Source organism: Sprattus sprattus (genome assembly GCF_963457725.1).
Source record: "Sprattus sprattus genome assembly, chromosome: 9".
NCBI classification, from domain to species: Eukaryota; Metazoa; Chordata; class Actinopteri; order Clupeiformes; family Clupeidae; genus Sprattus; species Sprattus sprattus.
The window spans coordinates 30,656,612-30,670,057 of record NC_137928.1 but is presented as its reverse complement, the minus strand read 5'-3'; the positions used below and the strand labels follow the sequence as shown (position 1 = coordinate 30,670,057).

General features: G+C 41.6%; 1 protein-coding gene across 1 annotated transcript; it reads right to left on the bottom strand.

Annotated features, from left to right (window-relative positions):
- Window positions 1-96: 96 nt before the first annotated feature.
- Window positions 97-12,865, bottom strand: ech1 (enoyl CoA hydratase 1, peroxisomal). Its single transcript, XM_080845339.1, has 10 exons — window positions 12,607-12,865; window positions 4,258-4,426; window positions 4,014-4,102; window positions 2,613-2,737; window positions 2,382-2,430; window positions 2,097-2,161; window positions 1,735-1,805; window positions 1,444-1,515; window positions 691-841; window positions 97-535 (listed from the first exon to the last, which is right to left on the bottom strand). Exons 1-10 carry the CDS (start codon window positions 12,635-12,637, stop codon window positions 431-433), a joined length of 927 nt encoding a protein of 308 aa, XP_080701465.1. The 5' UTR covers window positions 12,638-12,865; the 3' UTR covers window positions 97-430.
- Window positions 12,866-13,446: the final 581 nt, after the last annotated feature.

Below are 13,446 nucleotides of genomic sequence, written 5' to 3'. Positions count from 1 at the left end.
GATTGAACCCTGATCCCGTCCAGAGTCGTCTGATGTAAAGTGGAAGTGAACAGATACAGACACACATATACAACAACAAACACACTTCACTATACATCAGAAAAAAAAAACACTTTATTGAAGAAACGTTTAATTGGCAAATTAACACAGGAGTAAAGAGAGCAGGCTTGTTGCACTGTCATCATAACCCTTCAGAGGGCTGTAAGGTGAAGTGTTCCATCCCCAAGGCACCAGTGAATCCTGCCAAACTTGGGTCATCACCCATGCTAAGGCAAACCAGTGAGGGTCTTTGTAGAATTAGTCTGCTGGAGTTCATACAATGATTAGAGTCCACAGGTTTAGTTTCGTAGTTTTAACTCATACCTATACACCTTCCAGTGTCTTAATCGGCAAACATACTGGGCACCTTTTCCACAGGCCTCTGGGGGCCTTAGAGCTTTGAGAAAGTCACTTCTTTGGGACTCTTCTTTTCCATGGCTGCCTGAGCGGACTTCATGACATCCTGTGTCTGCAGCATGCTCATATTCCATGTGGCCTTTAAGAAGGATGAGACAGAGACAGAAAGAAAAAAGAAAGACAGAAAAAGAGAATCAAGAATCAAAAAGAGGAAAGAAATCAGTAGCAATTACACCAGAGCACACGTAAAAACATGCAAAGACACTCAGACTGTAGAGTGAATGTCAGACCCACCATGTATTGAAGGCCCTCAGCAACACTGTGGTCGCGTGAGTAGATGAGGTTCATCTTGGTGCCCTGCACAGCCACAGGGCTGCGGGCTGCCATCTCTCCTGCCAGCTCCAGGGCCCCAGCCATCATGGACTCCTTATCTGGGAACACCCGGCTGCATCAAAAAGAGACACAAATCATAACTCACATTCTCGCAGGTGCAAGGGAGACTGTTTCTGCCTAAAAGCACTCAGTTCCAGTGTCATGGTCCTGCCTAAAGGTGATGCATGGCTTAGGGTTTAACTACATTCACAGCCTTATGAAAACCGCCTTCATTCCATGCACTTGACAGGGGTGACCGACCACATTGCATAACTACAGGTCCCTCCTGAAGGGCAAGAATATGCAAACCAGTTTCTGGACTCTTAGACATTTTAATCATTCCTTGTGCAATGTTTTAAGTAGTTTTCCCACATCCAGTCACAGTTAGATCCACAAACAGTTTACAGCCATTTACATCATTCAAACGTGGTCATCAATGATCCATGACACATACAGTATGTACATTATATACATTCTCGGAGGTTAACTCAGAACACTGGTGATGCTGGTAAATGTGCTTATTTTGTCTGTGTTTTCGTTTGTGTGTGTGTGTGTGTGTGTGTGTGTGTGTGTGTGTGTTTGTTCTCATACGTTCACCTCTATCCGGTTTTGTTTGATGTCGGTTAAGCAATCTCACTCACGTGATATTTTGAGACGAATAACCATGCAGCTTACCTGACAAGTCCAGAGGTCTTGGCCTCATCAGAGTACATCTTGCGTGCCGTCAGTGCTAACTCATTCACCAGGCTACACAGAAAACACATAGACATTAGCTCATGGTCAATATGCCCATCTCCCCTGTCTGTTGGAAAGTTGTCATCTTTTGGGAGTCATTTCTTTATCATTTCTTGGAACCCTAAATTCAAAACCACACAGGAAGAACTGATACATGACTTGCAAAACATGTCCTTATAAGGGAAGAATAAGAGCTGTGTTCTGGGACAGCCCAAAATGGCCCCCGCTCACCTGCGGCTACCTATGACCTTGGGAAGTCTCTGCAGCGTACCCACATCGGCCGCCAAACCAATGTCAACTTCCTGTTGGGGGAGGGCACAAGGAAATATGTGATGGTATCAGACACCCAGCAATCTCACCCAACAGGTCTAGATTTACTGCAGTTGGCCAATTGATAATTATCACCCCTACAATTTGAAAAGTCTAGACACACTAATAAGACACTTGGCAACACCACGGAAGTTAGAACAAATAAAAAAAAACAGAAAAACACAGAAATGACATGGCATGAATGACATCGAGAGTAACCAGTCAGTTCTCAGCATTTGTCAATAGATGTCAATTCATTTTTAATTTATAAAGAGAGGGCCTACCTTAACCTGAAACCAAGCATCCTGGGTACAAAGGCGAATGTCACAGGCGGTGATGAGATCCACACCTGATAACACAGACAAACACACACACACAATGAAAAAACACCACAGAAGACAAAACACTATGAACACTTAGTAGAATTTATACAAAAATAAATAATAATATTTGAAGCTGAAATAACTTATTTTTCTAAGAATTCTGAACTTGTGTTTTTCTGAACACCACACACACGCATACAGGATATCCACATACAGTACACACAGAATAACAGCACTTTCTCCTACCTCCTCCAACACAAGCTCCATGCACTGCAACTACTACTGGCTTTGGGCACTGCAGATGGTGGAGAAATGTAGGGAGTCAGTTGGTTGACTGAGTGTCTGAGAATAATGCCATGTTGTCATTGCAGGAAATGTACAGTAGGAATATGACTCAAACACAGTGGATGAAAGAGTGAAGGCCAGTATCTCTTTACCAATCCAAACACAACCAATCAAACATATTCATAGTCAAACCTTTTCAATCACTGAGAAAGTCTCCTGATACTTGCTAATGATGCGGCGCATGTTCCATGAGGTTCTTGCAATGTCATCCCCCTCTGGCTGCAGGATGTCACTGGCCATGTCCATTAAGTCAATACCTGAAAGACAAGCCCTGAGCTCAGTACAGAGAGCATAGAAAGATAAAGGATGCATACTGGCGTCATGTACCTGACGCCTCTCTTAGATTCAGATTCAGATCAATCTGGGGTTATTATCTCCATGAGGAGATTAAGTTCTTCCCAATATTTAATTCTTCCTTTTGTGAAAAGACCATTTCATATATAAACATGTATCTGATGGTTTACCATGCTGGTGGTCCGGACCACACGAGCATAGAATACAGAAGAGATACCACAACCCAACACACCACACATTACTGAAGACACAGTAGGCAGGTATACTCAAAACAACACTGTCACTTTTCTACCTGTTCAACTAGTCGGTGGTGTGAACAGTGGTTGAGTTATCATCACCTTATCTATTCCATCTAAAAACATTCAGGTGACCTTGTGAGTACATTCAGTGACATCATACGATTCTTTAGACATTGAGGACACCACAGGCAGGTATACTCAAAACAACACTGTCACTTTTCTACCTGTTCAACTAGTCGGTGGTGTGAACAGTGGTTGAGTTATCATCACCTTATCTATTCCATCTAAAAACATTCAGGTGACCTTGTGAGTACATTCAGTGACATCATAAGATTATTTTGACATTCCACAATGCCAGGTGACTGAGTTCATGCACCTGGCAGTCGTGCAGGTAAAAGACAAAAACAATGTGTGTGTGTAACACAAATACACCATAGTCCTATTAATATCTCTTTTTCTCTACGTGTTGCTTCTTCTAAGGGAGTGCAGGAATGTACAAACAGAAAGAAAACTCACAACAACAGTGTCAATTTTAAGTTTGTCTACTAATCCTCTATCCTCCTAGACCTAGAGTATGTGACACAGGTCTGAGGGTATAAGGCAATGCAGAGCTAAAATGGAGTTCACATAAGGCTGTTTCCAAATTGTTTCCAGAAGGTCCCTGCAACAATGGAATGTATTCTGTGCCTAGCAACTCAGTAGGCAAACTTTTGCCTTATAGGTGCAGAAGTATCAAATAGAACTCATCTTAATTTCCTATTAATCATCTTACTATTCCATCTAACAGGTTCATGGAGATAATAGACTATTTTCAGAATGCATATAGTTCATTTTTCCAGCTCATTGGGCATAGACAACCACAAAATAGCAGCTAAACTGTTTGTGCGTAGTTGCAAGGACTGTGACAAAATGAATGTAATGTGCACTAGGTCCTCCGTGGTTAAAATGGAACATCTTACAGTGCTTTTGAAAAAGGTGGTAGAGCTCTGATGAAGATTACCAGCAGTGAAAATTTTTCCAGCGCCTGAGACAATCACAACTCGACATTCTGAATCATCAGCAATCTGGGTGAAGCAGTCTACCATTTCACTGAAAGATAAAGGAGAGGAGAGGAGGATTCAAGGTCTATGTACGTGTGCAAACCATAGGGACATTTGCACTGCTACTTAATACACTATGGTTTTTCATAAAACTCTAGTGCCAGAAGAAAGAATGAAAGTACAATTTAATCAACAAAAGACTACCTCCAGAACGCCCTGTTCATGGCATTTCTCTTCTCAGGGCGGTGCAGCTCCACGTGGGTGATGGCCTCGGTTGGTCGACTGATTGACAGCGTGGAAAAAGGAGAGGTGGGCCCCCCCTCCGATGACATCGCTCTGATGTAGTTTAATGCAGGTAACCACAGACGTCGGTCTAAACATGCCATTGAAAGCAAGGAGGCAAAAAAAAAACTGAAAACTAAAAGATAAACTGAAGAAAACGTTAAATAAGATATAGCAGGTAAGGAACAGATATCTCCAACCTATCTATACCCACCTATCAACCAATCTACATAGCTTACTGTTGATCAAATATAAACATAGCACAAAAAGTAAGGACAATTGTTTGGTAGATTATTTCTTTCTTGTAACAATGCTTCTTGGCAATAAATCTTATACCGTTGGAAAGCCTGTTCCCTTTTAAATGGTGCCACATTTGTAAAGAACATGCATTTGGGGGATGAGCAGCAGAGCTGAGTATAGCCTATTGGTTGAGCCAATGAAAAATGTGCCAAAATTGCTAAATGTTAATGTCAAAAGTTTATTCTTATGTTGGTATTCACTCTTGTTTTGAGTTGTTTGGTGGATTGGACGATTGAACTCTCTATCAGTACCAAGGAACAAACAAGACATATTGGCAATTTTACACTATTCATTTATACACCCTCAGGGTCAGCTAGCAAGGAGAATCGGGGCGCATCCGTAAAACCTGCGGCACCATCGGTTAAGTTGCGGAATCGGCTGAGTCTTGGCAACCGCAATTGGGCCGAGTCATTTTTGCCTACTGTAGTGCGCAGCGGGAGCGGGGGAATCGAGGTGGGGGGTTGGGTGGATGAGGGGTGTAGCGGGGCTCGGCTCAGATACGGTTTGCCGACATGAAGCCGATTTCAACGGGTATGTGCCGTTTGGAATCATATTGAGTGGAATTCAACAATTTATAATAATTTATTAATTGCATTTTACTCAGTTTTGCGTGAATAAAATTAGCTTTGAATCACTCAGTAGTATTTAATTGAATTTCACGATACAGAAAATTAGTACATTTTACTCATGTGGAGATCGTTGTTTTAATCAAATAGTTACAGTGCATGAAATGCCCTGTATTGTTATTCCTAGGCTTCTTCTTCTTATTCTCACCTTTTTCTGCGATTAATTCAGCCCGAACCGCTTAACGTAACTTAAACTTAAACGTAAACTTAATTCAAACTTTGTCGCGTAGGTCTTGTAAAGGACACTTATGCTATGTATTTTTCACTTTTCTAAACTTTATACTTTTTAAGATATTAAATAAAAACGAATCTAAATTTTCCCATTGACTTACATTGGGCCATTATGACATCATAATAGGGTATTTAAACTGGCTTGCACCTGTGCTTCACTGACACCTGCGCCAAATCCAAGGAGCCTCTTCTCTGTCCCTCTCAATTTAACTGTAACTAGGAACATTACGTAAGACACCTTCCATTCTCTACTTTTTTTTCTCTCCATCTCTCCATCTTTCTCTCTATCCCTCTCAGTCTTCTTTCTCTTACACTCAATCTCTCTTCTTCACTCCATTTTTATCTCCTTTTTCAATATTTCACTCTCTTTTTCTCTTTCACTCTTGTTCACTCTTCTTTCCTTCTTCCACTCTTCTTTCCTTCTTTCACTTTTCTTTCCTTTCTTCACTCTTCTTTCTTATTTCCTTCTTTCACTCTTCTTTCCTTCTTCAACTATGATTTCCTTCTTTTACTCTTCTTTCCTTTCTTCACTCTTCTTTCTTTTCTTCTTTCACTCTTCTTTCCTTCTTCCTCTCTTCTCTCCTTTCTTCACTCTTCTTTCCTTCTTCCACTCTTCTTTCCTTCTTTCACTCTTCTTTCTTTTCTTCTTCCTTTCCTAACTTTTGAATTTCATGCACTGGTATTTCCTTCAGGAAATGCATTTTCTAGTTACATTTCCTCTAACGGCATTTTGCGGCATGGATGGATTGCCGCCATTAGATGCAAGCTCTCCCAAAGGTAAGACATGTTTCATTATGCTGCTATCTAGTTTTAGTCTATTCTATGTATAACATATGAAATGTGCTATGTAAAAAAAAACTTGAACTTGAACTATTGTTGGCCAAGGACATTAAACGTTGCAATCAGGTTATTATCCCTACGCAGTCGAACGTTATTTTTGATCTACTGCAAGTTGGGAAAACGAACAGCTTAGCCCAAGTTTGTTGCGCTGTAGCCTAACTTAAACTGAAGTTGATTCAGATAGTCGATGTTGACTTGTTTCTACACAGCATATAAAGGACTTAACAGCGTCTAGCTATTATAACAAATAAATGGGGTTTCCAAGCATAATGTACTGTGGGCAACCGCCGGCTAGCCATGCCGCCTCTTATCTTACCTAGGGCCTCGCCTCAACCAGAGATTCTAAAGCCAACTTTGCAAACTAGCTAGCATGTAGCATAGCCCAGTTGACTAGAGACCGCCACTTTTCTGCACAGATGTAGGAGTACATTTAACTGTCAGGTGAATAATTGCAAGTTACATTTACAGCATTTTGTTTTCTGAGCGTAAATTGCCCTCGAGTAACGTCAGGCTAAATGAGGGCTAACAGCTATGTTGCTTAAAGAACACTAGCTAGCGAGAGTTTTGTTGCTGCAGTTTGCAACGATTAGCAGCGTTAGCTGTTTCATATCATATTTTATTATCTTTTCATGGACATGCCGACTTGATTTTTTTTTGCACGCTCTGGCTGGTGTTATGCTAATTCTAATTTTATCAAGGCATTGTCAGACACGTAGGCTCGGTTTGACGTTGTTCACAGTAGCAACTATGCTCCAATGCGGCCAGGTTATGTTCTCTTTCAGTTTTTCACTCGTGCTCATTGACTGCATCTCATGCATTTAGTTTGAGCTGCCAGTGAATGTCGAGGTCGAGCTCGAGCATTGCACAGACTCATAGTGAGGCGATCGTTGTTTCATCTGCTTGTGATTACATTGAAAGACTAGCCTAAGCTGCATCATTTTATTTTCTTCTAGAATGTATCACGTTGTCGAATTTGTCAAGAGCAACGAAGTCGAAGTTGTGCCATCAAAATGGCTCAATGGGAACAAGTTTCTGGCCTCCATGCAAAACAATAGCTGTCCCGCAAGGCTGCGCAAAGACAAGATGAACCTACCTCTTTGTGGGCTCTGTACAAAATACGAGTGCTTTATTCTCATGGTATAGTAATGCTTTTACCCTGTTAGTTATTAATGTTTTCTTACTGAAATAGCAAGCATTAATCCGCCCATCTTAACCTAATCTGTATCTTCTTGTATGTATGCTAACAGAATCATATGAACATGCCCTGGCCAAGTTGCCTGTGGCAACTGTACAGTCTGATCTGCAAACAAAAGCAGAAGATGACAGTGTTCCTGAGTTCCTGAAGAGAAAGAATCGGTAATGAGCCATACAGCACAGTGAGATTCAAATCCATCTGTGTTTTTGCTTAATCAGATTTGCCCTATTTCTGGCAAGATTGTACAAGAAACCAAGTGGCTCAGAATATTATATTTACACTTTTTGTGTCGCCTTGTCGCCTATTCAACAAAGAGGGTAAAACCAGTTTTGATTTTATGTCATCTTTAATCAACCAGAGGCTGCAAAAGACCACAAAGCAGTGATGATGATGAAGCCCCGGCACGCAACGTTTCAGCCAGGAAAAAGATTTACAAGCAACTAGTGAATGCTCCCCCGATCACAGCCTCTGAAGGTAAGGACTAACATTTTAAAATCTTTTGTTATGGGCCTATTTCACAGCAGCCGTTTTTTCCAAGAAGCACAAGTGTCATTGATGACATCCAATAAGGACCTGATTCTGCTAAACTGAATCAGAATATTATTGGAAGTCCTTAATAACACCTGTGCTTACCCTGCGAAAAATTACTGCTGCTTTAAAGAGACCCATTCTTGGCCCATTGGACTGCAGTCATTTTTGCACAATTATTTCCATTCATCTTTACAATGGTGTCTGAATTAAATGAATGAAAGTAATGTTAAAATGTCAATATAGCTCTAGCCGGAGGAAATCTGTTATCTCCCTCCTCTGCAACAGACATCATGGCGCGTTGGTCCTCAAGAACTGCTACAAACATCACATCTGATCAGTTTTCTCCATTCCATGCAATGAACATCACAGCAGCAGATTTTTTTTCTGATGATATGACCTTCACAGCAGCTGATCAGACTTCTCCAACCCATGCCATGAACACCACAGACACTGTTACCATTCTCCCCGCAGGTCCAAGTCGTTTTTCTACTTGCCAAATTAGGAGCTATTCACCAGTTGGAAGGAATCCAGTGCCCCTGATCTCAACCGTAGACCGTGTAAGATTTTCAAAAACAGCAAACCGACAGTTAGCCTGGCCATTGCCTGGAAATTATGTGGTTATTTGGGATTAATCACAGGTGGGTAAGGGTTAAACTTGTAATCAGTTTTAGAGTGAGAATGTGGTGATATCTATTTTCTCTTATATTTTATTAGAACACTCAACCCTAGAACAGAATGTGCAAAACACTCATGTTTCTGGGGAGGCGATGCCTACACGTAAGTATTCTATAATGGTGGACTGTTAACAGTAATGTATGTATGAATGTTGCTTCTACCAATGTCTTTATCTTTTCTTTTTGCAGCTATTCTCAGGGAGATATTGATCCAGTTGAACTCCCTGAAGGAACAGCAGACGCTCATTCTGGTTCAGCTACAAAGACTCTCAAGCACTCACCCACACACTGATGCACTGCCTACTATGGCAAATTTTAAACTTCCACTTTCCACCCAGGAAGACCTGTCTAGCCTGGAGGAGCTTTTAATGAACCCACAGGAAAGAAAGAAATTGGTGAGCAAAATATGACTTTCTTAATAGTGTGCCCAGACCTAATTGTTGAAATATCACAAACTAATCATTCAGTCAGTAATGAGTAGTGAGATACATGCTTTTCTTTTAGACCACACACCTTGGAATTGTAGGAGGCCTTACTGTGAAGGAGACTGTGTGGCGTATTATGACGCAAACGATGACAACAACATTTGCAAAGGCAGTGAACTGGAGCGGTGCAAATGAAAAAACAGCCTTCAAAAGCACGATATTGAAGTGTGTGGTAATAGGTAAGCTATAGCTACTAAGTTACTTTAATTATTGCAGACATTGGAGTGCATAATTCATCAGCATGAATTGTCATGTAGCACTCTCTTTTGCTTCCTTTTTGTTTGTGCTCAGATGCTGTAAGAAGAAATGTTATGACTAAAGACGCTACGGACAAGGACATTGAGCGATTGATCACCCGCTGGCTCCAACTGGCCTCTGATCGGGATGGAGGTCGGAGTCGGAGGGGAAATCGTCAGAGTTCACCGCTTCAGTCACTGCCACAAGCCCTTCAACAATAAAACACACACACACACACACACACACCAACTAAAGACGCTACGGACAAGGACATTGAGCGATTGATCACCCGCTGGCTCTAACTGGCCTCTGATCGGGATGGAGGTCGGAGGGGAAATCGTCACTGACCTTTATGTTTTGTTTTCTTTAGCAAACAGATTATACTGACCATTGTATTTGAAGAGTTCAGATGTGAAACCCTTGAAGTCCATATTCCCCCCAAAAAAATCAAAAATGAAGTTGTTAATTATATAAATGTATAGTATTTCGTTAAAGTCGCTGCAAATGGACTGAGAGGGTTTTGAATCTGAAGTCTGTAGTTACTGCCTCTTGACAAATATAAAACTATTGAATATTGAAATGTTTGATGCAGAGATTCATGATTGTCATGATTTTTTTTAACAAACAGATTATACTGACCATTGTATTTGAAGAGTTCAGATTTGAAGCCCATATAAAAAAAAATGAAATATGAAGTTGTTAATTTTATAATGTACAGTATTTAGTTAAATTCATCTGTAATGACTGACATGTAGGCTACTTTTGCCGTTTCAGTAAAAGTTTTGTATGAAACTGCTTGGTTGTACGAATTTCATATCGTCCTCCCAATAGGCTTGGTGCACGAAAATGCTCAGTGCTGTTTGTTCCCTGTTTAGCTAGGTGTATTTGAACCTGCCGCTATTCTGAATGTAATTAGCAGCGTCTACGGACCTGGTTGGGTGTTGCACCTAGTGAATCAGCGTTACGATAAAGAAGGACGTGTAGACACTAATTACATTCAGAATAGTGGCAGGTTCAAACACCCCTGGCTAAACAGGAAACAAACTGCCCACACTGAGTATTTCGTATATAAGCGGGAAAAAAGAGATTCGGGGATCCGGCATCGGGCCGATTCAACAACATGGCGTATTTACCGTAATCGGGCCGCGGCTGTTTATGCTGCTGGGCTACTATCTGTGCCAGAAGCGGGCCGATTCCCTAGCATCCGGTTATCCATACTCGGGCCGCATTTGCGCCAGAGGCTCGGCCCTGAATCGGACCGCGATTCACCCCGAGTCTCGGCCGAGTGTCACTGGCGGAATAGCGCCGCTTTCGGGCCGCGGACTTTTTGCTAGCTGGGTATACGCAGCCACAACAGCCTGGCACAGCCTGGCACCACCTCCTCATGCTGATCAGACCAAACTGGTGGCACAGTGCTGTGGGATGGCATTCCATTCCTCAACCGAGAGTCGTTGCAGATCAGCCATCGTGGTTGTGTTGGTCGCTAAAGGCCCCCACATGCTTATCCGATCATGCTCTCCGATCTCACGAGGCACGCCCTTAAACGCCCTCCTTGAAGTGGGACCACACCTTTGAGCACCTCGGAGAGCCATCCGAGGGTGTCGGATGGCCTCTGGAGCACCGCTTGAATTTTCTCACTATCCGATCCGACTTTCCGATCCGAGCTGTCCGACACCCCTGGCTAAAATGACGTTTCCTGTTTCGTTCCCTATATGACAGCACCTCCGTTTTTAGAAAATCGCTGAGAGATCGCTGGGAACCTGGGGCTGGAGGTCCAGGAGTGCATTAGGAGTTGGAGGAAGATCAGGGACAAGTTTGTAAAAATGAAAAAAAAACTATGAAGGGCACCAGCGGCGATGCAGGAGGAAAACCGACATCTCCCTTCCTTGAAGAAGGAATCCTTGCTCTATCGTGGCTCTCGCCGCATATAAAGCATAGGGAGACGTCGTCTAATTACAGCAATAATAAAAAACATTTCTTGGTTTTCGAACAGCCTCTTTGTGTTTGAGTTAGCAGAGCATGCAGTGTAAATGATTAAATTGTAAAATAACCTGAATTGTAGACGTAAAAAAGCAGAACTGTTTGTGTGGTATAATAATAGAAAATATTCGGCAATAACCGCGAGCTTGGTCATTGTCGTTAGTAATTCATTTCACAACAACAGCCTCTGATCATTAACTGAAAATACACGGGAAATTGAAGAACGATTTCTTATTTTATAGTTTGTTGTTGATGATGTAATGGCCTTGTAACATCATAATAAACCGTTGGTAATCTCCACAGCCTCTCGTAGAACCATGCAGGTAGAGGTGAGTCGTACAATCATCAGATTAGAAAGGGCGTGTCTCTCGTGAAGTCGTACGAGGTGAATTGGATAACCATGCCAATGCCTTAACACTTACAGCACGCCCAAGCTGAGGTCTGGACTCATGGTTGGTAGGCCATTCTATTCTCTCCCTGATGGTGTATAAATTAATAAAGTGTAAAATTGCCAATATTTCGTGTTTGTCCCCTGTTACTGATCGAGAGTTCAATCATCCAATCCAACAAACAACTCAAAACAATAGGCCTACCAACAGGAGAATTTTTCATTAGCGCAACCCACATACAACTGTGATGCTCCTCCCACAAATGCATGTTCCTTACAAATGTGGCACCATTTAAAAGGGAAATAAACAGGCTTTCCAACGGTATAAGATGTTTTGCCAAGAAGCATTGTTACAACAAAGAAATAATCTACCAAACAAAAATGTCCTTACTTTTTGTGCTATGTTTCAAGACCATGACACAACAGAACATAGGCTGCAAGGTTACTGAGTGGACAACAAAGGATATGAAGACCTTTCACCCACTTCACGATTTTGCAATCAGAGGGTCCCATTAGCTAATGCCCATGTAATCAGATATGCTTTCAGTCTACAATTGCCATTCATATTGAATATACGTGGGACAAGGTATGTTATAACGTTAACCAACAAAAAAAATGAAACGTTTAAGTAGGTTAAAGTATCCAGTGCCTACAGTGCTCCGGCCTTGAAATGGAAACAGGCGGATAGTTAACTATACTGTACATTTACTCAGTTGATAAAAATTATCACTTACGAGTGAGCCTGACAAGAACCACAACCACTGCATTACAATACAAAACTTACTTTGCATAAAGGCAGATCTGATGAGAGTCATTGCACAACGAAAATGTTCTGTCGAGGTCACTCAGGAAAATCTGAAGAAATGCTAAAAGCCCCTTGAATTCGTGCAGAACTTTTCACGTTGCGAGAGTAGATTAACTTAATGTCAGAAGGTTTCCAGACTTTATCTTGTGTGTACTGTCATGTGTGTTATCTTGTGTGTACTGTCCTATACATGTCTATGTGTACAGTTGCTGATCTTCCAAGCGCCATTTTCTTCTCCTTTCTACGGCGTCCCGGAAAGTACAAACGGTACTCTCCTTATTTATTAGGACTTCAGTTCGTTGCATCGAGGGCGTTGGAAACGGAGGAAACGGAGTTTGCCTACAAATTATAATAAATAATGAAACAACATTGTATCACCTTGCAGTTCAATTTTATTTGTTTCCAGTCGGCAACATGAAATTAGGCTGCAGGACCATTTAAACGCAAACATCGCCATGTCTTTATAACTGAAGTCCGTTAAAAAAAAGGAAAGCAAGAAAATGCAGCAGCTTAGACCCATGGCTATTCAAAACAAAATGACAACAAACTCAGCCGGTCACATTTAGGCCTACATTCAAATTCGAAAAGCATCTCTAACAAAACGTTCTCCATTACGCGCAAAATAAACACAACTCATGTCCATAGCTAGAGGCCTATGCCTACACTCTATTAACTCGAGAGCTAGATTATTTGAAATGGACAACAGATGGCTTACATACAAAATTGCTTATTCAGTTTAAGGAAAAGTATGTCCTCCAAAACATTCTCCTTCAGATTGCTGCGCAAAGGAGACAGGATATATTTGAGAGACGAAAAGGC

Coding starts and splice junctions, on each gene's coding strand:
- ech1 (XM_080845339.1), bottom strand. CDS start 12,637: ATGACTCTCATCAGATCTGCCTTTATGCAAA. Junction 4,103..4,257: donor ATGAACAGGGCGTTCTGGAG/GTAGTCTTTTGT, acceptor TTTATCTTTCAG/TGAAATGGTAGACTGCTTCA. Junction 536..690: donor CTGAGGGCCTTCAATACATG/GTGGGTCTGACA, acceptor TCCTTCTTAAAG/GCCACATGGAATATGAGCAT.